Here is a 23,759-nt window from a genome sequence, read left to right on the forward strand (position 1 = left end):
TGCTATTGGGAAGATCCCTCTGCCTGAGGCTTTGGGCTCAGGCTGGGAACTTGGTCTTTCCGGAGTGAGAAAGGTTTGCTGGCTTTCTGTCCAGCGACCCAGGCTCAGCTTCACTTCTCCCCCCCACACCGTTCTTGGTGGTTTTTACATTTAAATCATACAGTCTCCTCCTTATCTGATCCCTAGCTTCCCTCACGAGGCCGTTTTCAAATTATGATTTCTCGCTCTTCTTTCAATCATTGAGCTGGAGGAACAGACTCTCTCTTGGGTGGATGGGAAAGTGCACAGGAATAAAGTAAAGAAAAGAGGGGGAACCCTTTAATTGCAGCCAGAATAAAACCAGGCCCCAATCCCCTGGACATTCTCCTGTAGCATTAATTAAGCTGAGAGAGGAATCATTCAGACGCTGCTCTAGCCCCTGCTCTGCTGCTCACATCATTCTTCTCCCGGCAGCCTTGCCTCCCCTTCCACTAGTACCTCTCCCTGGATCACTTTGTCACCAGATGCTCGGTTAGGGATATCAAACCCTGACTGAAGTGCCCTTTTGAAAAAGACTCAGTGTAATTATTATTAGTAAGGCCAGTGTATTATTAGCATGAGTGGGATCAGGATGGGATTTCAGAGCCTGAGCCAGCTAATACCCTGGGGACGGGAGCAAGGCCCAGGTCAGGTTTCTCGGCCATTACCTCTCTTCACTCTGTGCCTGGTGTGTGGGGTCAGGAAGGCAAAGCCCTCCTCCCTGTGTGCCTTTCACCATGCCTGTCATCAGACAGGAGGGTCTGCCACCTGGGCGCAGGCTCATGCGAAGCTTCTACTGGCCATTCTCAACCAATATGCATTTATTAGGCATCGACTCAGTGCAAAGTGCAGCAACGAACAAAACAGATGCTTCCCGAGCTCCTTGAATTTCCTTCCTAGCAAAAAAGATGGACTTCAAATAACTACACTCTTAACTATGTAATTACAATTGTTAGGTGCTGTTATTACAAGTGTTAGGTGCCAAGGAGAAGCATATATCAAGCATGTATAACATACCCCGAGGAAGGAACATCTGGGCTAAACTTCAGGGATGGAAAAGCATTCATTTGGGAAAGAGTGCTGCCAGGACCCCATGGGAACCTTCCCAGAGCTGGACGCAGAGCCTCCTTCCTCAGCTAGGGGCATGGAGGAGAGGAGGGTGTCAGGGAACATAAGCACGGATGCGGGAGAAACAGCTGCCCCATAGAAAAAGCTTTCAAAGGGGACGTTGCAGGAAATGGCAAGAGAAGTGAGTCAGCATGGAGGGCTAGGACTGTGTGAGCAGCAGAGTGGGCCCAAAGTAGCTTTGCTCCATCCTGTGAGCTCCAGGAAGGAGGAAGAGGGGAGGAACCAGAAATGAGACCCTGACCCAGGTCCTCAGGGTGCAGGCTGAGGGGGGCCCTGGGAAGCGATGGCGGGTTGAACCGTGAGGGCACCTGGATTGATTCCCCCCGCCCCCCAGCAGAGGGTGGTGAGCCAGAGTTCATCTTCTCAACTGAGGTCCCAAAAGGTCAGTCAAGAAGCCAGTGAACCAATCAATCATTGATTCCTTGCAATAGCCAAGGGCCTCTGCCAGAGAAGTAAGTTAAACAGTATTTGTATTTACTATGTTGATTGGCAGTAGTATCTGTAAATCATTCAATGAGATGTAAGCTTACTTTCCAGACTGGGTGCATAGTAAAGAAGTTTGGAGCCATTGCTTAGAGAAAAGGGAGGTGGCTTTTAGCTGAGAGGGAGGAAGACAGTGGAGTAGCTTCCCAGACAAGTTGGAGGTGAGTGAACGAGGTGGTAAAGCTGGGTACTTAGTCATTGTCGATAGGATGGATGGGTGGAAGGAGGATGGATGGGTAAATGGATAAGGTTATAAGGGTTTGGAGGCTGAGGGTGTTCCCCAAGGAAGGTAACATTTTGATCAGAAGGGAAGAGGTCAGAAAGAAGTGTACTCACTGGGGTGCTCCAGGTTGTAAACAAGCTGATTTGACTGGTTTGGGGAAGAGGGTGTGAAGGCTAATGAAACCATGGTGTATTCGCCCTTGAAGGACCCTGTTACAAGTTGAATTGTATCCTCCCCCAGAAAAGTCACACTGAAGTTCTAACTCCTATACCTGTGAGTGTGACCTTACTTGGAAAAAGGGTCTTTGCAGATATACTCAACTTAAGATGGGATTACACTGGATTAGGGTGGACCCTAAATCCAATGACTGGTGTTTTTATAAGAAGGAGATTCCAGTGTCTTTGCAAATCTCCCTCTGGTTCTGCAGGAGTCCTCTGCATCATTGGAAGTTGATACAGGGGGTAGGGGGGCTCATTCCTTGCACCCAGCTTAATAGAACTTTCAGGACCTAATAGAGCTTGACCTGTGAACCCTGCACAAAGCAGACCCTCCTCGTGAAAAGAGGCTTATCTCTTTTTTTTTTTTTCCAGGGCCACACCTGCAGCATATGGGGGTTCCCAGGCTAGGGGTCTAATCGGAGCTGTAGTCACTGGCCTATGCCAGAGCCACAGCAACTCAGGATCCAAGCCACCTCTGTGACCTACACCACAGCTCATGGCAACGCCCGATCCTTAACCCACTGAGCGAGGCCAGGGATCAAACCCACAACCTCATGGTTCCTAGTCGGATTTGTTTCCACTGCACCACGACAGGAACTCCGAAAAAGAAAAGAGGCTTCCGAGTCTAGTGAATCTCTAGAAGGCAAGTTGTTTATCCAAGGAGGTGAAACCAAGCCCTTCCACCCAGCCCTCTGAGGAGCATCCCGAAACAAGAGTGATTTTTCTCAAGACCCCAGGAGCTCAAAAGCAGCCTTATCATGGCTGATCCTATTACACCTCCTCTGGGAAAGCTGAATTTTAGAATCTGAAGGCAGCCAAGGAACTCTCTTCCAGTGGAATTTACAGCTCCAGAGGTAAAAGGAAGAGTGAGTCAGAGTGTAAGCAAGAGAAAGAGAGCAGAGTGAGGAAGGCAAAGAGCAGGGGGCGGGGAACTGCTCAAAGGCCACTCTGCTCCCGCTCTTTTTTTGCAGATGCTCTAGCCGCAGGGGGTGTATGCGGAACAGATTTGAGAGGTGAAGATTTTATTTTAATCCTCCCACAAAAGCATTCAAGTAAACCCTTTCCCTGTGAGAAAGCGAGAGAGTACAAAACAGGAAAAGAAGATTCTCAGTGAAAAGATCCATGTAGAACTTCTACTAATATTGCTCACTTAGAGAAACACATGCCATCTGGGTGTTTGATACAAGGGGAAAAAATGGCATAAAGAGAAGTTCAAAGCCCATGGATTATGCTCCTGAGTTGCAAGCTGCTCGTCTCTCTTCCTGGCCAGCTCTTTTCTTTCTTGGAGGCGGATATTTTTTTCCTTGGTCAGCAATGACTCTCTTTTCAAAGTGACCTGTCAGGACTTTGTTCCTCTCATCTCTTGTTGGCCAAGGAGCGGAGCAGTGGGAAGAGGTGAGGGGAAATGACCCAGGTGACAAGAGCAAGGGTGACCTTCTATTCATTAACCTTCTGAGAGTTTTCTATCAAAATGCAAAGCCTCAGCCCAGTTGTGCCTGGGCCTGACCCGGCAGCCTCACATCCTGCCACTCAATGCCAGACTAGCCAAGACGCTTTCGTCCATACACATTTTCTTACTTCATGTCCATCAGAGGTGCGTGTTTTAGGCACACAGCCCAGGGCTATGGCCCATGACTTAGCCAGGAGTGGCCATGAGGCCTTGACTTTAGCCCTCATCATATCTTTCTTTATTTCTTTCTTTTTTTTTTTTTTTTGGTCTTTTTGTCTTTTTAGGGCCACACCCGCAGCATATGGAGGCTCCCAGGCTAGGGATTTAATCGGAGCTACAGCTGCCAGCCTACATCACAGCCATAGCAATGCTGGATCCTTAACCCACTGAGCGAGGCCAGGGGACAACCCGAAACCTCATGGTTCCTAGTCGGATTCGTTTCTTTTGCATCATGATAGGAACTCCCCTTTCTTTTTCTTTCTTCCTTCCTTTTTTCTTCCTTCCTTTCTTCCTTCCTTCCTTTCTTTCTTTCTTCCTTCCTTCTTCCTTCTCCTTCCTTCCTTCCTTCCTTCCTTTCCTTTCCTTCCTTTCCTTCCTTCCTTCCTTCCTTCCTTCCTTCCTTCCTTCCTTCCTTCCTTCCTTCTTTTCTTTCTTTCTCTCAAAGTACAGATGATTTACAATGTTTTGCCAATTTCTGCTGGACATCAAAGTGTATCTAGTCATACATATATAAACATTCTTTATCTCATATCACCCCCCATCCTGGTCTATCCCAAGAGATTGGATATAGTTCCCTGTGCTGTATAGCAGAACCTTATTGCTTATCCATTCTAAATGTAATAGTTTGCATATACTAACCCCAGACTCCCAGTCCATCTCACTCCCTCCCATCTCCCCAAGGCCTCATCATTTTTTTAAAATTTCTCCTTTGAATGGCATTTGGCTCACTTCAGGGATCAGAGGATGGCAGAAAGTCCATGGAGACCCTATCCCCAATTCCCAAGCAATGTAAATTCGTATGCTTTCAAAAAAACATCCCCAATAAAATGGTATAAAATGGCTTTGTAGTTAGATATTCTACCCTGAGGAATTAGAAGGGCAGAGGTTTGGCCAGGAAATGTTGAGGCAGGAGGGGGTGGGATAGGAAAGGGGAGGGAGACGCAAAGGCCTGGGCATGGGGAGGAGCCGATTCCTTAAGTATCACTTTAAGATATTTTTTGTAAATCAACTATAATTTTTAAAAAAGGATAGCAAATCATTATTAGAAAATAAATACAAATTTTTTAAAAAGGATAAAAGTAGGAGTTCACGTTGTGGCTCAATGGGTTCCAAACCGCAAATAGTATCCATGTGGATGCAGACTTGATCCCTGGCCTCATTCAATGGGTTAAGGATCTCATCCGGTGTTGCAGGCAGGCACAGCTCAGATCCCGCGTGGCTGTGGCTGTGGTGTAGGCCAGCAGTGCCGCTCCAGTTTGACCCCTAGCCTGGGAACTTCTACATGCCACAGGTGCGGCCCTAAAAACAAACCAAAAAAAGTGATAAAGTAAATTATTTAAAAAATACTTTATGTTCCTCCTAAATTACTTTTTTCCCCCTATTACACATGCTATGGTTCTATTATTCTAAAATACTGATTAGTATTCTACAATTGTTCTCAGTATTAGAAAATTGTTTTAGTGAGTAATAAGACAACATTGTTTAAAACCTATTATTCATTTTTTGTTGGTTATTTATATTGGCTTTTGATCTGCATTATCCTACCAGTAATCATTATCTTCAATGACAAACACACTAAACTTGTTCCTTCCTTACTTTATTTTTCAATGTTTTCATCACATTTCAAAACATGTAGTATAACTTGGTCCAATACCTCTAATGATAGACAGTTCAATGTAGGACTTCACAGTAGGTAATTCTGAAGGGTGGTTCCCTCAGCGTTTACAAGGACAAGGCTGAATTTCTAGCCAAAAGCATGGTTTGAGCCCTGGCACTGCCAATTACTAACTTGGGGTAAAACTCACTTTACCTCTCTGAAGCTCCATTCCATTATTCATTGAACAGGAATAGGATATTATACTCGGTCTATATCACATGACTATTGTAGAGATCAAAGGAAAAATATTGTATTGAAAGTGCTTTAATAATTTTCTGAAGTCCTGTAAAATGTAACAAAATAAAAGTTATTGTAAAAGCTGACGAAATAGAATAAAGCATTCTGGATCTCAGTGAAATGCTTTTATCTGATAGGAGGAGGGAAATCTGTTCCCATATATGACATGCCAAATGTAGTTAGCAGTGAATGGGATTAGTTAATAATGCACGTGGTAGGATCTTGCATTAAAATGTAATCAATGTAACATAAAGAGCACAAACTTGGATGGCAATGAGCCTGAAATATAAACCCAAGCTCTGCTACTAATACATTATATAAGCCAGGTGAGGTATTTACTTGGTTTATAAGCCTCAGTTTTCTAATCTGTAAAATGGGGATAAGAACCTACTTCTTAGAATGATTGTGAAAATTTGAAGATATCAAATACGTAAAGTGCCCAGCAAAGCAATTGGCACCCAGTGGATTCTTGAGACAAGGCCATTTGCTCTTGCCTCCTCTGAGGTTCTTCATAAAAATGGAAATAGAGATATAGCCTGGTCTTATAGTGCATATTTCCTCAATGCAAACCCATTCAATATATGGTTGGTAAATGGGGGAATGACATCTGTATAATGTGTAAGTCCTATGGTTCTCATATGGTCTTTTCCTGGGGTGTATCTATCATAAAGCATTAGGGGCAAGATTTCTTAAAATTACAGAGAAAGCCTTAGCATCGTAAGACCTTAAGAAAAAAAGTTGAACATTGCCAGCAAGACCTTTCATTAGTGGAAATAGTGGCTGGTGTAGTGGTTTCCAGAACCACTATATTTCCTGGTGAAACTGAGAATAAAGATAAGGATACTGCGAAAGCATGTCCTTTATGTTAAATTATAATTTTTTTGGACAAAGAAGTCTATCCTCTGGGTCAGATATTTTTAGGTTAATGAAACTGATCTCTTTAAGATGGGAGTATTCCCTAGAACCTATATACTTGTATAACCTATATAGCGAGGAAGAAGCACAAAATCCAGAGTTTTGGTTGCAAAAGATTGAATGACTGACATCCTGGTGAAAATGCATCTTTTCATTTACCAGTGCTGGCTATTTTTATTAGGATGGTCATGTAATAAATAGTTGGCTATGCAAATATCCTGTTATTCATCAAAATCCCCTACCCCCAGTTTCAGCATCCATTGATGATTCCTGTCTGAACCAGTCTGTATTAGGCCTAACGATTTGAGACAGAGATTATTTTTTAAATTGTTAATAAAATCAAAATTAAAGTAATTACATTAGAGTATATATGTGAATCAAAGGAAAGGAAAAATGAGAGTCACTGGAATGCATTTCAACCCATGAGGTCAATAACATCAGCTTCACATCCTAGAGTTTATAGGAATTGGGTTGGAGCACCGCCGGGGAGATGGGGAGACCCATCCCAGCTCCAGACCTCATCCTATTCCAACTACAACAGCTCCTCTCTTTTCTGCTTAAAGCTGAACATTTACCAAGGTTTCCTTTCAAACAAGGGTTTTACCACTACAAGGGCAATATTTAAGGACTATAGGTCATCAAGTGTGATGACAGTGGGTCATTTTATGAGGTCAATATTTCTGTGCCACCACTGTACTTTTTCTAGGCCTAGAAGAGACTCTACAGATCATGCCAAGTATTGGTCTTTAAGGAAGATTTGGGGAAATTTTTTTACATTTTTGGGAGCTTCAAAGCTAGAATATTGTCCATATTGCATTTTCTTCACTGCCTCTGTTTGAAGCCATAATATAAATGCTTGGGACTCTCCTCATGGTCTTCTCTGTAAGAACAGCTTCAAAAGGCAAAGCCATTATTTGGTCCTTTGGGTTACCCAGTCATTTGAAAAGGAGCATCTTAAGAAATTTTTATTTGGATAAAATCTCCCCCCCCCAATTTATTGAAGACCTTTATACCATGGCTAAGATTTTTTCTTTTCTTTTTTTATTGTTATTTCCCCAATACAATTTTTTTTCTACCATACAGCAAGGTGACCCAGTTACACATACATGTACACATTCTTTTTTCTCACATTGTCATGCTCCATCATAAGTGACTAGATGTAGTTCCCAGTGCTACACAGCAGGATCTCATTGCTAATCCATTCCAAACGCAATATTTTTAATTTTTTTCCAAACCAGTCTCTATGAGAAGTGACTACCCTCCAGGAAATGCCATCTAGGGTCAGGTCTTAGTCCTCGTGGTTTTTTTCAGTCTCCTTCAATGTGGAATAGTTCCACTGTCTTTGTCTTTGATGACACTGACACTTTTTTTTTTTTTTTTTTTAAGAATACCTTCCCTTTTTTTTCATTGATGGAATATTCTTCCTTTTGGAGTTTTCTGGTGGTCCTCACAATTAGGTTCAGGTTCTATAGTGGGTATATAGTGTAGTAAGTGATTTCTGGGGTGTCATATCTCAAGATTCTTGATGTCCATTTGCCCCTTGACTGGACTTACTGATTTTGATCACCTGTTCAAGCTTTTCTCCAACTTATCCAGTGTATATTTACATGCATATATATATTGTATTTTTTCTATTGTAACTGTTAAGCAGCCTGTGGGGAAGACAGTCAGACCATGCAAATATCCTGTTATTCATCGAAATCCCCTACCCCCAGTTTTAGCATCCTTTGATGATTCCTGTCTGAACCAGTCTATATTACCATGGCTGCAAAATGACCTTTTCCAGCTCCAGCTACCAGGCCAGTGCTTGTCATCACTGACATGGGAACATTTGGATGATAGTTCCATAACACAATCAAATGTTCTTTTGTCTTGCTTAGAAACTTGACCTAGTAACTTTCTGAAGATCACGTTCTCTATGATTTTTGCCAGGGAAATTTTGGAATGACCTTTGCCCAAAACATTAAGATTCTTATCTGTTCCCAGGTTGCCAATCCCTGTTTTAGGCTGTGACCTTTCAGGCTGGTCTTGTCCCAATCACTCTTCACGTTGCCCATACCGTTGATCTAAATCATCTAGTTTACTTGGGGGGAGGGGCAGAAGATGGGGGAAGCAGACAAATTTCAGTCTGTCCCATAAATATGCTGGCTCGTTAATTCCTGCTTCTTGGCCTCCTGCCTACTCTCTTCCAAAGCTAGGATGCCCTGCCTTCCGCCTGTCCTAAACTCACCCAGCCTTTGCCACAGGTAGTAAAATACAACCCTGGAGGGGTCAGAAATGTGAATGTATGAGAGGCCTTGGGAGATACTGAAATACTCCTGCAGGATGTAGAACCACCAGGGCACCCTCCACCAAGCCCAAATGAGAAAGCTCTGCTTACCACGGGCAGAGGCCACCAATCTGGTCAACCTGCCAGGGCTTCTCTTGACTTCTAGTTGAGGATTATTCCTGAAACTTTGGGGCTTCTACAAAACAGTGGGTTCCATGGCCTTGGGAGAGCATGAACTTAATGGAAATGAAAACTGTTTTAGAATGGCTTAGCATTCACCAAACCCAGATACAATGAGTTCTGAACTCTCTGAAAAGAGAGACTCTTAGTCTTCAGCAGGAGATACTCCCATACTCATAATTCTGAAACAAAGGCTCTGCAGTTCTAGGCAGAGCTTCAAGACTATGGCAAGATTAGGAAGGTCCAAAGTCTAGTGAGTGAAACTGGTGATAACCGCCACTAAGTGCCATGGCGAAAGGGTCAAATCCAGGCTTGAAGAGGCAAACACTGATGGGTCTCGCCTTCCCACTTTGAAGAATCCAGCTGCCTTTTTGGGACTGCCATACAGCCAGCCCATCCTTGGGCTCCTTTGGGCCCAAGCAGGACAGGCAGGGAGGCAAAGACCAGGCATCTAGACCCACCAAGGTGGAAGAAAGCTAAGTCTGCAGTGTGGGAGGATCTCTAGGAGTTGGTTTTCTAAGGAATGGGGAAATATAGCCTAAATCTTAAAGTAGATCAGAAAATAGATTAGTCCTGAGAGAGGACAGATAAGATGCAAGGAGTATTGATAAAGTCTAAATCAAGCTGGGGTCCCAGCACACCCCAAGCAAGTTCTGTAGTACTTGGCCAAAGGAATGAGAAGTTAGGAACAAGCATGGGCAGCTCAGCTCACAGTCCAGCCACCACCATGCTCTCAATGCGGCTCTTACTAGCCTGATTTCACAGCTGCTTTGACATCAATGTCCTCCTCCATGCTGCCCAGTGGCTCTTCAAGGCCTCTGCTACCTGCCTCATGGTCTCACCCAGCTCTGCATTCTCCACTCCCAATAGCTGGCCTGCCTTCTTCTTTTATTATAGCATCCCTGAGCTTTTGCATGGGGCTCAATAAATGTTTGTGGAATGAACTAAGAGATGAATTAATGAGTGACATACAGGTCTCTGAAGAGCGGAAATGCCGCGTAGGAGACTGGTCGATGTTAAATGTAGCAGGAGCCCAGGGAGCAAGATGACTGGCCCAAAGCAGTGGGCTCTTCAAAGCAGGAGAAAGATACCCTTCAATTCCTGCTCTTCCAATTGAGACTTGACCCTTCCCCTGTGGCTCTTAGTGGCTTTTATCACCAGCCCCACTCACCAGGCTTATGTTCATCATAACCCCCACTCCCTCCCCTCATACCAGGGGAAGATGGATGGATTTCAGGTAGGGAGAAAGGGCTCATTGGTCCAACTTGAAACATCAGCCAATCCAAGACAGGCACCCAGAGAAGTCTCTAGAATGCCACTGTTTTAAAGTATTTTGGTTTTATTTATAAAAGCAATGTTTAAAAACATTAAAAAATTAAAGTGTGTTTAAAGTAGAAAGTGAAACAGACTCTTTCTTCCCAAATGTCCGAAGTCACTGTCATGAATAGGTTGGGGTTTCCTTCCCAGCTTTACTGCGTGTGTGTGTATTTACCTATATTTTTATGTTCTCATACTATGCATACCAATATGCTCATCACTTTGCTTTGTTACTTAACAATGTATCATGAATATGACCTTTTCCCCTCTTTGTACCTTACTTCCTGCCTTTGAAAACCTTTTGATGCTGCCCCTGTAAGTTTCTCTGATTCTTTCTCAAGCATCCTTTGTATGAATGAACTATAGAAACTATCTAACAAGCTCTCTTTGATAGCCATCTAGACAGCTTCTGATGTTGTATTATTTCAAACAATGCTTCAGTGAATATTCTTATATAGATGCCTCTGTACACTTGTATAGATCTGTATAATTAATTTCAGGAAAAGAAATTCCTGGGCCAAAGAATTTGCACATTTAACTTTTTTTAAAGTAATGTCAAACATAAAGAAAAGTTCCAAGAATAAGAATGATACAGGGAGTTCCCGTTGTGGCTCAGCAGAAATGAATCTGACTAGTATCCGTGGTGACACAGATTCTATCTCTGGCCTTGCTCAGAGGGTTAAGGATCTGGCATTGCCATGAGCTGTGGGGTAGGTTGCAAACACAGCTCAGATCTGGAGTTGCTGTGGCTGTGGTGTAGGCCCATGGCTCCAGCTCCAATTTGACCCCTAGCGTGGAAACCTCCATATGCCATAAGTACAGCCCTAAAAAGCAAAAAAAAAAAAGGTTTTTTCCAAGATTTTAGAAATGTCTTCCTGAACTCTTGGAAGACATCATGGCTTTTTAGCCCCATGAAGTATCCCACATACTTCAGTGTGTATTTCTGTATTTCCTATGAATAGGGATATTCTCTTAATAACTGTAACAGTACAGTTATCAACTTCAGTAATTTAACATGGATAAAATACTACTATCAGATCTACTGTCTGTATTTTAACTGTTCACTGACCCCCAGATGTCCTTTTTAGCACTTTTTCTTTCTAGTAGAAGATCCAATCCAGGATCAGATATTGCATTTCACTGTCATGTTGATAAAGTCTCTTTTAATCTGGAACATTTTCACAGCCTTTCTTTGTGTTTTACAGCATTGACATTTTTAAAGAACATTGCCCCCCTTTTTAAAAGAGAAGCTTCCTTATTTGGGGTGTGTCTGGTCTCTCCTCATGATTAGACCCCGATTATGCATTACGCATCACATAAATGATGGTGTGTCCTTCTCAGGCTACCACAGCTGAGCCCATGATGTCCACCTGCCCCTCATGGTGACGTGAAGAACTGCACAATTTAAATATTGGTAGAAAAAGTTCAGTTCTCCAAACTTTTTCAGTCTGTGAGATTTTCCCACATCCCCAGCCCCTCCCTCAACACGAGATCGTTCATCTTCTTAACATAATCCCAGACAGTACACTGTGCTTGTTAATACTTTATTTTTAAATTTTATTTATTTATTTATTTATTTTGTCCTTTTGCTATTTCTTTGGGCTGCTGCCGCGGCATATAGAGATTCCCAGGCTAGGGGTCAAATCGGAGTTGTAGCCTCCGGCCTACGCCAGAGCCACAGCAACTCAAGATCCGAGCCGCGTCTGCAACCTACACCACAGCTCACGGCAACGCCGGATCCTTAACCCACTGAGCAAGGGCAGGGACTGAACCCGCAACCTCATGGTTCCTAGTAGGATTCGTTAACCACTGTGCCACGACAGGAACTCCAAATACTTTATTATTATTTTTTTAAATATATCTTTCTTCCCCCTATCTCACTATGAGATACACTCTAGCATTCTTATGTCTCAACAAATTTCCCCAAAAATGAGGTAGACTCACATGGTCCTGTTTAACCCCAGGCTTGATTAGGACTTAGACAGTCTGGGGGTGATGATGGCACAGGTGGGACGGGACCATTGGCTGAGAGTTTGGGGCTCGCACTCCATCAAAGGAAAACAGAAGCCAGTCCTTCCCCTCCCTCCTTGGGAAAGAAAAGATGGCCCTGCTTGCCATACACAGGGACATTTATCTCCGTTTATCCTTCCAACTTCTTTTCCATTATCTGCTATAAGGAAAAGGTAGCACGAGACTGGAAATCGAAGGACCAGTTTCAAATGCTGCTTCCACTTTCTATCAGGTGAGAACCCACAGCCGCCCTCCTCACTCCCCCTGGTTCACATGACTAGTGAAGAGGGGACTCAGGAAGGAGCTGGCCTCCCCGAATGGTCTTTGGGGCTGGCCCTGCCCTCCCTGACCTCCATCCACTGCTACTGGAGAGGACAGGCGGCCTGGAAAGAGGGCTCCCGCTGGGAGGCAGGCAGAGGAGGCTGGCTCACACATCTCACCGTCTGCCAGCATCAGCTAGCAGCGCCTTGTACGCCCCTCTGAGATAATTAAGCATTATTATCCCTATTGGCAGGTGGAGACGGTAAGACAGAGTGGTTAAGTGACTTGGTTATAACTGCTGGGATTCTTTGAGAGAGATGCCGTGCCAAGAAGGGAGTGCAGTTCAGGAGGCCAGAAGAACTTAAGCTAGTTAATGTGACTGATTATTTTAAAATAGCTGTTGGAGGGTGGGGGCAGGAAGAGAGTCTAGAAGCATGGCTAGTGGACACGGGTGAGGCACCAAAAATCACCCTTCGAATAAGGAATAGACCTAGGAAACCTGTGAAAATAGGTTGCCACAGTCTGTCAGATGCTCACAGAAGAGGTGGGCAAACATCAAAGGCCTTAGTCAGCTCAGTGAGGACAAGGAACAAATCCCCAGGTTCCCACAGAGCTGGTAGAGGTCCCCAGGTTGGCTGTGCAGACAGAGCAGCCACTCGACTGGGCACTCCCACCTCTTACTGCTCACTGTCAGGAGCCCTGCCACATTGCTGTGGGAGGTGCAGCCCTACCTCGGAGTGGCAGGAAGCCCTGAATGTCACTGAGCACGGGGTGGGAATGGGATGGGAGAAGAGTGGGTGCCTGAGGGCCATGGGGGAGACATTTGGGGCAAAGGTGGGGGAGCTGTCACGGCCTGTTGACAGAGACAGGAGCCACAGAGACTTGAAGACAGTTGGGAGAGCCCAGGGGTCACTGGTGAGGCAAACAGACTAGAAAAGGGCAGGAGAACTATGGTCCCTGAGGGTAGGTGTGGGGCTGAGGGGCAGCAGTGAAGCTGTGGTGATGGTGGCTCCAGTGGCAGCTCCAAAAAAAGCACAATCCCTGCCCTGTTCAGAGAAGCAATCGATGCACACTGGACTGGCCCAGAAAAGGAAGGGTAGAGAGCAGGGTGACCGTCTAGCCTCCTCTTCAACCCACCCACCCCTGTTTCCCGGTCCTCGCCGCCAACCTGGCCATTCTGAGGGCCTAGGGGTTCACCCTCCTGCCCACTTCCTTGGGATTGGGAGTATTTTGGTTTCAGCAGCAGGGCAGACTGCATCCTGGCTTAGTGGATCCTTGAGAGGAACTGGCTCCCTCCCCAGGGGACCAACAGTCCCCCTCTGGGTAGGCAAAGTGTAGAGAATCTAAAGCCCATTGGACCAGTTAATCCAAACACTCTGCAGGACAGACGTTTCAGCAGCATTGAAAACTAGGCCTGAGTTTTGGGACTGCACTAGGAGAGATCAAGCCTCACCATCTCTGCCTATTACCATGGCGAGAGTGCCTGTGCCGCGCCCTCTTCAGGCCAGAAGTGGTATTGTTCCCTTTCCCTCTAGGGACCCTGGCCTTTGCCCAGAAGGTACCCACTCCCCACCTCTTGTCAAATGAATGAAGGCAGCCAGTGAATTTTTAGCCCTTGTCTCTTCACCCTGTCTTTTTAATTATAAACTCGAGAAATAATGTGTGATAAAAAATATAATTAAATGCCCACATCTCAGCCATCAGGGGCTCTTTTGGGGGTGGGTAGTAAAAGACAGCTGTTTGCCCTGACAGTATTGTACAGAGAAACAACGTCTGCTTGGTTGAAGAACAGGGCTTTTTTTTTTTTTTCCCCAGCTGGGAAACGTCACCAAGTGGCCTTTCTGTTCTTCACACATGAAACACACACTACCATCCGCATATTTTTAGTTAATTTATGTCCAAATAGGCCTTTCTCTCGCTGCTGGAAAATGATGTTTGGGCTGCAATTACCTTGCGCAGCATCTCACAGAAGGGTTTCAGCGTTCACAAAGCTCAGGGGAGAGGCAGTGCGGACCCCACCGACTGTAAATCTCTCCATTTGTAGCTATTCAAATCACATATTTTATTACTGGTACGAAATACATTGTGTCATTCATTTTGGAGGAGCAGCTAATGCTTCAAGAAAAGCTTTGAAAAACATTCTATTTAGAAACAATTTTGTCTGCAGCCAACGCAGTGTGTCTTTTTGGGTTGTCTTTTCTCTCAGCCCCTTTCTCTGTTCCTTGTGCCATTTGCATGACAAATAAGACCAACCTTTCCAAAGGCTCACCTGTTCCCGCAGTCTGTTTCCCACCTAAAAGTTCTAATTCTCTGTGTGTTGCATCATAATCCTTAGCATGGTAATAAATCACAGTGTCACTATCAAGATTGTGGCTTCTGGAAAGAAATAAGCAGTGGGGCCAGATGAACTCTCTCAGAAGATGGAGAGACTGTTTTCATGCAAATTCCTGGCATCCTGGGGAACTAGGAACAGCCTCTTTATTATATAGACTCAGTTGCAATCCAGCAGCCAGAAGCCATTTCCACTGGCTGTTAGAAGCTGGTAGTGCTCAGAGAAAGATAACCTTTTAGGCAGAAACTTCTTTTCCTTCGTATAGCTGATATGGGTCTTATGTGGAAAAATCACTTTGCTGATTAGGTTGGGGAAAATGGGTCAGCGTACTTTGAGAGGGCTTTTAAATAGAGACATTCCTCCCAAAATACCGTCTTAGTTTAACACTTAGAATCATGTTAGATCTCTGGCTCCAAGGCAGTGGACAGTGACTGGGGAACCAGAGGAGCAGATGTCCCATGGGTGCACCCTGAGGGCAGGGCCATCTGTGTCTGAACTGACCACAGAGGGCTGTGTGGAGCCCTTCACAGACAGATACCTCACCAAGGCTGGTCAAGCACGTGGTCAGGACGGTCCCTGCTCCAAGGGAAGTGTTCAGCCTGCCACTCCAGAAGGACACTTGTTGTATGTGATGTGAACTTCACCCCAACTCTCCCTCCATTTCCTTTGGGCCACTTGGCAGAAACTTTAAAGAAGCCAGCTCATGGCTTTTTTTTTTTTTTTCCTCATCATTTTAAGACCTTTTGGGGATTGGGGCAGTGAGGCAAATACTTGTCATATGTCCAGCCACTCATCCTCTCACCTGTGGCAGGCATCATTCATTACCAGTCACGGCATTTTCCTTTGCTGACCTCAGATGAAGCCTCAGAATTCTTCTCAACCCCACCATTAGCAATGACCAGAATTGGGATCTGAGATGAGACCTCACTCAATCCATGACTTATGACAGATCGATCTATGCCAATGGGTCTTAAAGTATAAGAACCACACTGGGAATTTGTTAGAAATGTAAATTCTCCAAGCCAATCCCAGAACTTGCACATGGGAAGGTCCGGGTTAGGGCCCTGTGACATGTGTTTAAACAAGGTTTCAGGAGATTCGGATACACACTCAAATTTGAGAACCAGGGCTGCAGGCCAGTGGTTGTGACTTAGCATGGTAATAAATAAAACATTAGGTTTGAATGACTGCACATTAGAATCACCTGAAGCGTGGTCCAACTTACCGATGCTTGGGCACTGCTCCCACAAATTCTAAATAAGTTAGAGCACCCATTGCATTAATAATAATAATAATGCCCTTCCCTAGAGTGATTCCAGTGGATAGCCAAGCTTGAGCAACATAGGCTAGGTGTTCTGGATATGCCAAAGAAAGGGATATTGACATGCCTTCGGCTAGCATTGTGCAATTCAGATATGGCTACCCAGGCCTGGACTGGCCAGCTGGGTCTGTGTGTGGACATGGCTGGTGGAGTGAAGGTTGATTCTCCTTCAGGAATGTCGTGCCTCTCCAGTAGGAGTTGTGATATGGCCCCAGCATCATCATCAGAGATTCCTTCTGACAGGCATCCTCATTGTTCTATCAGTGGAAGTGCCATGTTCTTGTCCTTCAAAGTATCCCCCCCCCCAACACACACACACCACTCACATTGCTAAGCAAAGGGCAGTCCTTCAAGGAGTAGATTGGTCTGGGTCTGAGCAACAGCACTGGGGAAATATTACAGAAGCCCTGTGGTTTACCTGCTAGGATTCTACCTAAATATTAGAAGTTTCTCTCACTCTCAAATCCCACTGCCTCCTAATAGTAGCTTATGGGTCTGCCACCTGAGAATTTAACAACAGTATTCTTAAACTAGTGTCTGGTAAAATTGTACGTACTTGACATATTTGCTTCCTAGGGCTGCTGCAGCAAAGGACCACAAAAGAGGTGATTTTAAACAGCAGGTTTTGTTTTTTTTTTTTCCTCTCCCAGTTCTTAAGGCTGGAAGTCCAAAAATCAAGGTGTTGGCTGGGTCCTGCTCTCTCCAAGGACCCCAGGAAAGAATCTGGTCCATGCCTCTCTCCTCATTTCTGGTGGCTGCTGTCAATCTGTACCATTCCTTGGCTTGTAGATACATCTCTCCAATCTTTGCCCCCATTTTCACTTGGTACTTTTTCCTACCTGATAGTCTCTCCATGTCTCCATGTCTTTATGACCTTCTTCTAAAGACATCAGTGATTGGATTTAGGTCCTTCTTTAATCCAGTAATGACCTCATCTTACTTGGTTATGTTACTGAGCAAAGGGCTTACTGCCTGAAATGCGTAGAAGCCAATACTGTGGCACCAGCATTTAAGAAAAGAAAATGCTTGATTGTAGGGTTGACTGGCAAGGAGGTAGAAGACAAGGCTCTCCAATCTGTCTCCCTGATCTGGGATTCTGTTACAGTTTTATGAGTTAGGGAAGGAGGGATGGTATCTGGAAGTGCTGGCAGGGCAGGGTTTGATTGGAGGACTTTGGAACTTAGCATTTGATGGTAAGGTGTGGTAATGGGGGCTCAGCACTGGGTCTCCTGGGCATCGAAGCCTTAGCTTCTGAAAATGTTCTGGCATTTAGGTTCGGGTTATGTTCTGATGCTTTTGTTCTGTGGGCATGGAGAAACTTTGGTTCTAAGTGTTATTTAGGATCAAACTTCTCTCCTTGTGTATGCTTTGGCAGCACAACTTGTGGTTTTGTTCTGTCGTCTCTGCAGAACAGCTCAGGAACTTGTTAGAAATAGGATCAGGCCAGTTTGGGGCTGGTTCTGTAGTTCCAGTTACATCCCCAAAGACCAGATTTCCAAATAAGGTCACGTGTCCTGGTACAGGAGGCTAGAACTTGAACATACCTTTTGCAGGGAGACAATTCAACTCACAAACATAAATTCCTGGTTAATGGTAATACTATCCTGAGTTATTTACACATATCTCATATTGGATCTTCAGAACAACCCCAGTATGGAGTTCCCGTCATGGCACAGTGGTTAACAAATCAGACTAGGAACCATGAGGTTTCGGGTTCTATCCATGGCCTTGCTCAGCGGGTTAAGGATCCGGCGTTGCCATGAGCTGTGGTGTAGGTTGCAGACGTGGCCAGGATCTCGCATTGCTGTGGCTGTGGCGTAGGCCAGCGGCTACAGCTCTGATTAGACCCCTAGCCTGGGAACCTCCATCTGCTGTGGGAGCGGCCCAAGAAATGGCAAAAAGACAAAAAAAAAAAAAAAGAGAGAGAGAAAAGAAAAAAAAACAACCCCAGTATGTTTTATATATTATAAACCTGTTTGACAGTGGACATTATGAAATTCAGAGCCATCGTATGATATTCTCAGTCATAAACCTATCCCTTCAAGGGGATTCCTCATGCGGCATGATTCCAGTGATTCCATGATCACAATATTCAATATTCATGAGTGTCTGGATTCCTGTTATATCTCCGCTGAGGCTTCATCTCACGCATGATGGTGAAGAAGAGTCTGTCACAATGCAGACTCACAGAAGTGTCACCCTTATGGGCATCTCTAGGATAAGTAACTAGCAAAGGAAATCAGTCCTATGCTCAGGCTTCAGCCTGGAAAGCTCCATACATGGGTGGGTTCTAGAACCAATGCTATGAGCTGTACCTGTCTAATGTGACAGTGACAAGGCAGTGAGTTGTCCAGGTGGCATTGGAGGTTTCCATTGCTCCTTGACAGTGGGGCTGTCTTATCTCTGCCAGGTTTCCAGCAGGGTGCTGGGCAGAGTGGGGGCTGCAGAGATGCGTGTTGCAGGCCGGCTAAGGCTGAGGGTCTAAAGTACCTCTATGCTGAAACCTTCTACATGTTGGTATCACTCTTTGCGGCAGGTGTGGGTGGGGGTTCTTAGCAGGTGACCTTGAAGATGACTGGGTTAGAATTAATCTGCTGCCAGACATTGTCCCCTAATTTATTGAATTACACACTTGCACACACAATCTCTGTGGTTTGTCTCACACCTGAGTTAAGGCACGACTGTTCTGAAGTAAACTTTTGGAGATGCCAGACTTTCGAAGACTGACAAGCTTTACCTGAAAGGTCGGTGTCTGAGGTACACTGATGGCCATGGGATGCTCCTCCCTCCTCTCCCCTTCTCCCTTCCCCGCATCCCACCAGTGACCCCTGCCGCAGCTCTGGGGGAACCTGGTTCCCGCAGAAGGCAGACCTATGCCCTCAGCATCCCTCAGGGCATCAAGTCATCTGGTGCTTGAAGAAACCAGTGCAGAGGACAATGCTCTCCTCAGGCCCAGTGTCAGCCCCTCTTCCCACATGGGTGGAGGTTCCTTCCAGGGAGCCTCACCTGTTCTCCACCCCCTGGGAATTCTCCCCCAAGGCTTCCTCCCATCCAACAGAGCAAACTGCTCGCTCCTTCCCTGTGCCGCTTCCTCACACCTGCATTGGTGAGAGCCAGGACCCTCAGAACCCTCTGCTGTCACAGGAATACCTTGACCTTGGGCTTTCCGGTCCAGACTAGCAGAAGCCCTGGTGACTGCAACACCCTCCCACTTCCTTTTCTTTGAATCCCCTGCGTGGGGCTGGTCACCATGCTCTCCGTTAGTAGATTTCCTTTCACATAATTGAAAACGGGTTAAATGATCGTCACCATAATTACCTCTGATCGTCAGAAGACAATGCCGATGATAGGATGTTTGAAAAGCTGAGAGGAAACTAAAACTGCCAGGAAGGAAGCACCCATCCCTGTGCCCCCCTGGCTGCCTCGGAGGTCAGCGTCCCCTGCTCTCTTGGTGGAGAGCCGCTCATGACAAGCTGTCACCTGCCTGTCTGGGGCTGCTCTTCTCAAAGGCTCTGCCACCCGCTGGGATGGAGGCAGGGTGGTGACAGGCCAAACTCTGTGTTCAGCGAGGCCCAACAGCGCAAGGTGGCAGGAGGGCCCAGGCGCCTCGCCAGCGGGCCTGGCACCGCCGCTTGACATCCAGGAGGGAGGGCTCAACAGCTGTCACTGGCAGCCCCTGGGGTCTGCTCGAGACTTGGCAGAGAGGACACCTTCAGACTCCCAGATCACCTCTTTGAGATGCAGAAGAACCACACACTTTTGCCTCCCCTGCCCCTCTCTCTGACACAAACAGACACAAAAGATAAATCCTAACTCTTACTGACAGACCCACATGGCCAAGTTTTCTGTCTGCCCCCCCCACACACACTCTCACACTAATTAAACTCCTATCCTCTCCTGCCTCATAACCCAGGTATACTGAGAGACCAGAAACCCCTCTCCTCTAGGGAAGCCCCATGTGTGGCAACTCCCCTTCCCCTCATGGGGGACACACAGCATGGGGTCCCTGAGCTGTCGGACACTGGCCTCAGGTGTTTGGCAGCTCCTGGTTCACTGGCTGAATTTTCCACCTCTCTTCCCAGCCATGGTACTGAGGAGATAAAACCAGTCAATTCATTCATGTTCTGGGGGATGGTGAGAACAGAGTATCCTGTTGCCTCCGCAGCCCCAGCCTGCCCTCCAGGCATTTGTCACGTTGCTGGCATTTGAGCTAAGGATGTCTCCCACCACAAAAGCCTGCCACCGTCCCCGGGGAAATCAGGGCTGTCTTCTTTGCAGAAAGCTGGATGTGTGCCTGGGGAGGTCGGGGCCAGATCGCCTTTCTTCCTCCCAGACCCCGGGTAGGAAACCAGATAAAAATACACTTTGCACTTGGCTCCTGTTTCTCTCACTTGTGCTCAGATTAACCACTTGTACATTTTTAAGGTATTTTTGCTAAAGTCCAACATGTATCTCTGGTGATTTGAACAGATCGTGAGGACGGTCAGTGTAAAAATAGCCTCCTTCAGCCAAGGCAGGAGGCAGCTGAGAAGGGGAGGGAGGAAGGGAGCCGCAGGTCTCATGCATTATGGAGGCAGAGCCCAGGCATTGGGAGTGAAGTCCGGTATTTGGCGTGAAGAATTGAAAATGAGGATGATATTTACTCTGGAGAAGGATGAACTCTACCCCCAGGAGTGGCATCGGTGTACTGCAGAGCATGCCCTGCTCTCTGTCGGCCTCTCTTTACTTCCTCCTTCAAAATTCTGTGCTCCTGCAGTCCTGGGCCCACTTTGCTGGCAGTTGCCATTCTCTCCATTACCCCAGCATCCGCACATGCTCCTTGCGGCCTGGGCGTCCCTCCTCCCCGCACTCTGCCTGATTAACTAGTTACCACATGTACATCATGGACCCAGTATGCCAGGCCTTGCTCCCACACTAGATTGGTAGTAATCCACTTATCCTCACCACAACCCACTATGGAAGTGCAATCCTTTACCCCCATTTTTCCAATGAGAAATGGAGGCACAGAGAGGTCACACAGGTAGAAAAGGATAGTACAGGTATCCACACCTGGCCAAAGGGAAACTGCCCCCTCTGACTGCTGCTGGCCATCTTCCCTAACCCCTTCCTGTGTTAAGGAGTCTCTTCTGGCTCTCAGAACACCCTGGATCCCCTTTGGCCTCACCCTCATCACTTTCCGTCTTGCTAACAATACGTCTTAAGTTTCTGTTTTCTGGTCTGCCTCCCCACACCCTGTGCAGCTTGAAGGCAGGGCCCCTGGCCAGCTCGGCTCTGGGACACCAGCTTCTCAGAGAGGGGGCCTGGCACAAAGTGGTGCTCAGGGCCTGTTTGTTAACAGGGCGGATGGATGAATGAATGGATGGCTGGACATCAATCCCTTAGGTGAACAAAACAGGTCAAGGTCTGGCAGACAAACCAAGTGCCAAGCAGAGAGCCAAGTTGGAAACCGCCAGTGTGGGGTCGGAGGGCAAGACAGACCGAGAAACAAACCTAAGAGCGGCTCTTTGGAAAAGCGTATCTGCAGCTCCAATGCCGACCTGCACAGAAGGGCTGGGAGGAGAGCTTGCATCTCTCAGCACTGAAACTGTTAAACCCAGGGCAGCCAGGGCTGCCTGCAGGCTGCAGAATACGGAAAACTGTTCCCCGGGGTGGGGCACAGGCAAGGGGGGCAGAGGGAGCGACGCAGTGTGATCCTGCAGTCAGGGGTGGAGGGGGGTGGTGGTTCCAGGAGGTATTGCTCGTCACTGGTCACTGCCTTCTTTTTTTACTTGTTTTGCTTCATGATGTGTGCAACACTGGGGGACGGTATTGCCACGCCCACCTGTCAGGCTCACGTGGCTGATCTCATGGACTGCCCTGTGGCAGTGCTTTTATGCCGGTTTCACTTACTTCTCCCACCCACAGTGACATTAGAACCAGGATGTAGGGAGCCAGGGGGCAAATGCAGCTGCAGCCCCAGGCACCACTTCTCATGTGGTGCCCTGTGACCGCACCTGACCTGAGACGGCTCAGCCCCGCAGATCGCCCTGCACGGGGACACTGACTGCCCTGCTGACTATCCTAATTCACGAGACATGGGGGTGGGGCTGGAAGGACACGTGTGCCCAGTTTATTCTCACCACCGTCGACTAGGAACCCAACTATTGGGCTGACCAGTCTTCTCCTTCCTCCAGGGAGGCAAGATCCCGGTGAGATGGACGGCTCCAGAGGCCATCGCCTACCGCAAGTTCACGTCCGCCAGCGATGTCTGGAGCTACGGGATCGTCATGTGGGAAGTCATGTCGTTTGGAGAGAGACCCTACTGGGATATGTCCAACCAAGATGTGAGTGTCAGCGGCACCTGGCTGCCACAAGCCCCACCCTAGGGGTCCCATGGCCCGTGGCCTTCCAAACCCATCTCTCTGTTTTCTTCTCGAGGCTTCAGAATGTGAATGTGAGGTGTCCAGGGCAGGGGATACAGGGATCCCATGGCACCAATGGTTGAGCTAATCAAAGAGCCCAGCAGGGAGATGCGATGCTCCCCATGACCCCAAAGCCTGTAAGGTGCCCAGGCCAACCCAGGAGACAATGGGCTGGTTCTGAATGGCCATGAACCATGAATAGATCAGGCCCGAAGTTAATCAGGGAATTCTGCCCCTCTCCAGAGCACCAGCCTATGTGCCCTCTGTCACTGTGTGTGATGGAGGGGAAGCAGCCCTGGTCAGAACCTGGCTTCTAGCTGCTCTGCTCTGACCGATGAGCTGTGTTGAGTCAGCTGCAGCTTCTGGGGACTCGCACCTTTCAGCTTTCAAGAGAGGAGTTAATTGTAAGGGGTGCTTCTTTCCTGAGAATCTGCTCTTCTGGGAGCCCGTGTCACCTGTCAGTGAAGGAGGTGCTGAGGGAGAGTCCCAAAGCCAGGCAGATACAGACGGGCCTCAGGAGGGGACCTGTCGCAACGGAGGTCATCAACACCCTTTCAGCGACCCACAAGAGAAAGGCAGAAAGGAAAGAGAAGGGTCCTCTGAGATGCTTTAAACAGAGGTGTTTTGGGAGTGTTCCAGATGGGACCCTTTGCTCCATAATTACTAAAAGGTGGAAAGCCTTTAGAGGATGATTTGCTTTGATAAGGTCCAGTACTACCTGGAATTTCACCCCTGCCTTGCACCCTGGGCTGTTCCCCCAGGACCACTCCTTTTTTTTTTTTTCTTTTCTGTGGTTTTTGGGTTTTTTTTTTTTTTTGTCTTTTTAGGGCTACACTTGTGGCATATGGAAGTTCCCAGGCTAAGGGTTGAATTGGATCTGTAGCTTCCAGCCTACACCACAGCCACAGCAACACAGGATCTGGGCCACATCTGCTACCTACACCACAGCTCACGGCAACGCTGGATCCTTAACCCACTGAGTGAGGCCAGGGATGGAACCCACATCTGCATGGATACCAGTCAGGTTCTTGACCTGCCAAGCCATAGTGGGAATTCCCACTCCTCTTTTGTTATCTGACTATATGACCTTCTCTTGGAGCTGAGAGGATTATAGTTTGCA

The 23,759-nt window shown here is 46.8% G+C and overlaps 1 protein-coding gene across 1 annotated transcript in view; it reads left to right on the forward strand.

Moving 5' to 3' along the window:
• Window positions 1–23,759, forward strand: part of EPHB1 (EPH receptor B1) — a 446,863-nt gene that overhangs the window by 404,862 nt on the left and 18,242 nt on the right. The window contains exon 13 of the mRNA XM_021069481.1: window positions 22,412–22,561. Coding sequence (XP_020925140.1) covers window positions 22,412–22,561 — 150 coding nt within the window. The remainder of the gene's footprint in view (window positions 1–22,411; window positions 22,562–23,759) is intronic.

The sequence above is a fragment of the Sus scrofa genome, chromosome 13 (assembly GCF_000003025.6).
Source record: "Sus scrofa isolate TJ Tabasco breed Duroc chromosome 13, Sscrofa11.1, whole genome shotgun sequence".
In the NCBI taxonomy this organism is placed as follows: domain Eukaryota; kingdom Metazoa; phylum Chordata; class Mammalia; order Artiodactyla; family Suidae; genus Sus; species Sus scrofa.